This window comes from Helobdella robusta (genome assembly GCF_000326865.2).
Source record: "Helobdella robusta unplaced genomic scaffold HELROscaffold_6, whole genome shotgun sequence".
In the NCBI taxonomy this organism is placed as follows: domain Eukaryota; kingdom Metazoa; phylum Annelida; class Clitellata; order Rhynchobdellida; family Glossiphoniidae; genus Helobdella; species Helobdella robusta.
The window spans coordinates 5,504,207-5,506,475 of NW_008705330.1; the positions used below are offsets into that span (position 1 = coordinate 5,504,207).

At 30.0% G+C, this 2,269-nt stretch overlaps 1 protein-coding gene across 1 annotated transcript; it reads left to right on the plus strand.

Annotated features, from left to right (window-relative positions):
- Positions 1–919: 919 nt before the first annotated feature.
- HELRODRAFT_164542 (hypothetical protein) lies at positions 920–1,872 on the plus strand (the record flags this gene model as incomplete). The annotated part of the gene is made up of 3 exons (XM_009029453.1): positions 920–1,183; positions 1,601–1,691; positions 1,772–1,872. The coding sequence occupies 3 exons, from the start codon at positions 920–922 to the stop codon at positions 1,870–1,872; spliced, it is 456 nt and encodes a 151-aa protein (XP_009027701.1).
- Between the last annotated feature and the right edge of the window lie 397 nt (positions 1,873–2,269).

A 2,269-nucleotide genomic window follows, 5' to 3' on the forward strand; every position in this document is an offset into this window, starting at 1 on the left:
AAATAAATTATAACAACGAGAAATTGATTTCTAGTACTAACCTTTAAATTAAATGTTAGTACTAAACGGTTTAATCATGGTTGCTGAATATCATGCTGGATGTGTTTCACATACGTTGTGCGTGTGTGTGCGTGTGTGTGCTTATGTGCGTGCGTGTGTGTGATCTTCAATTACTTTCTGAAGGAATTGTAATGGAATATTTTTATACTTATTTTAGTTATAAATGTTATAATATAATTTTGTATTTAATAATGTTGCAATATAATTAATAGAATTGTCTCGATTAATTCATTTGTACTAAAATTAAAGTTTTATCATCACACGTGCACTCACGAATGTATGTATTCACATTCACATTCAGGCACAATCTAGCATCTACGATTGTTTAGCTCACACAAATCACACGATATATGGAACGCACACTACATATAATGAGCATAGATAGATGAATGCAAGCACGCACGCACACACACACACACAGACAGACACACACAGACATACACAGGCACACACCTATTGAGATAAAGATAGGAATGAAAGATGAGGAGAAAGTCTTCATATAAAGAAGGAAGCTGGGAGTTTTACTTATAAACGTTTCATGACCTATGTCGAGTTTTTATGATGGATTGTGTTAATAAATTAGTATTTTTATACATTCGAGAATGTTTATTTTGTTTGTGGCTAACTCAATATGAATAAATGATTTAATATAAAAGTATATTTGCACCTTAAATTATTTTAATTTTAAATAATGATCATAAAATGTAGCGAGTGTTTTTAAATTGATTTTTCTACAAATCGTTTTTTTATTTCTTTATCACAAACAACGTTAAAATTTAATTGCCTGAAACGTTCTTACCGTCTTTCAATGAATTAAAATATAAGATATTCTACTCGTCTGCCCAGTTTTGCGCCAACCATGTTTGAAAAATCTGCCCACGGAATACCACCAGGTGGATTAACTTCACAGCAGTCAAAAAAATTAACGAAACCAGATGATAAATGTTTGAAATATACTTTGGCGTACAATCTAGTACAAAATCTTCTCATCATACTTCTATTTTGCATCGTGGTCATTTATTTTGAAAGAAAGGTCGACCATTTGGAAGCGCGTTTAAGAAGTGTTGAATCGAAGTTCGCATCTAATTATGACGTCAACAAGTTTTCAAAGGGCGAAAATACAGTGAGTATTACATCCAATTATTTAAATTTAATTTAAAATTATTTATTTCTGTTTCAAATAATTATAACCATGTTTTAAATTACTATTGTATGACCAAACTTTGGTTTCAACCTCTTGCTACGATTAGAACAAACAGTTGTGCAGTTGAGAATAGAAACAGCAATGCAAATATATAAAAATATAAGAAACAGAAGAAATTTATTTATTAGTAGCCTCAGGCATGCTTGGTCCGATGATCAGACCGTGAAAAGTAAACGAACATTCTCGCATTCTCGCTCTTGTCTTATTATTGAAGAACACGCCTCGAGATAGCAATAAATTTCATTCAACTTCTTGTTACGGTCTAATTTGAAGATGTTCCAAGTCCGTTTAGCAAAATTTATTTGACATTTTAAAAATTTATTTTCTTTTATTCAGCTGACGCTTGTGGAAACAACATCACCGCCTCTAATTTATTCTCGGAAAATCAGGGAGGTAGGATCCTGTGCTTGCCCGCCTGGACCCCCAGGTAATTAACGTTTTACCCAAAAATTAACATATTTTTAAAAATCAACATATTTTTAAAAATTTACATATTTCAAAAATTAGCTCCATTTAAAATTTTAATTATTGAACTTAGATTAGATGAAAATCTCATCAGGATGATAGTAATCTGCCTAGCGATAATTATAAAACATGAACTTACATAATTAAATACAAATTTTAAAACTATTTTTTTACATCTTTCATTCCCATATATTTTCAGATAAAAAGCAACCTTTTAAAATTTAAAAACGATCCATTAATTATGCCGGAATAAAATGTTTTTTTAGTGTCAAATTACATTGTGAATTGTTTTTTAAATAGCAGTCTCACCGACGATCCGCTAGGTTTTTTTTTCTCTTATTTCTCTTATAATCTTAAATATGCTCAACTGGATTTTCTACAAGTTAAACTACAAATTTTTAACATTTTTCTTTCATAATTTGACGTTTTATTATTCGAATACCATAAATTTTGTTATGTAAAACAGTAAAAAATCGTTCCAAAGATAATAAATATAATTTGTAGTTCGAGTTAAACGGAAAAGATAAGTGCTCAAAGCAT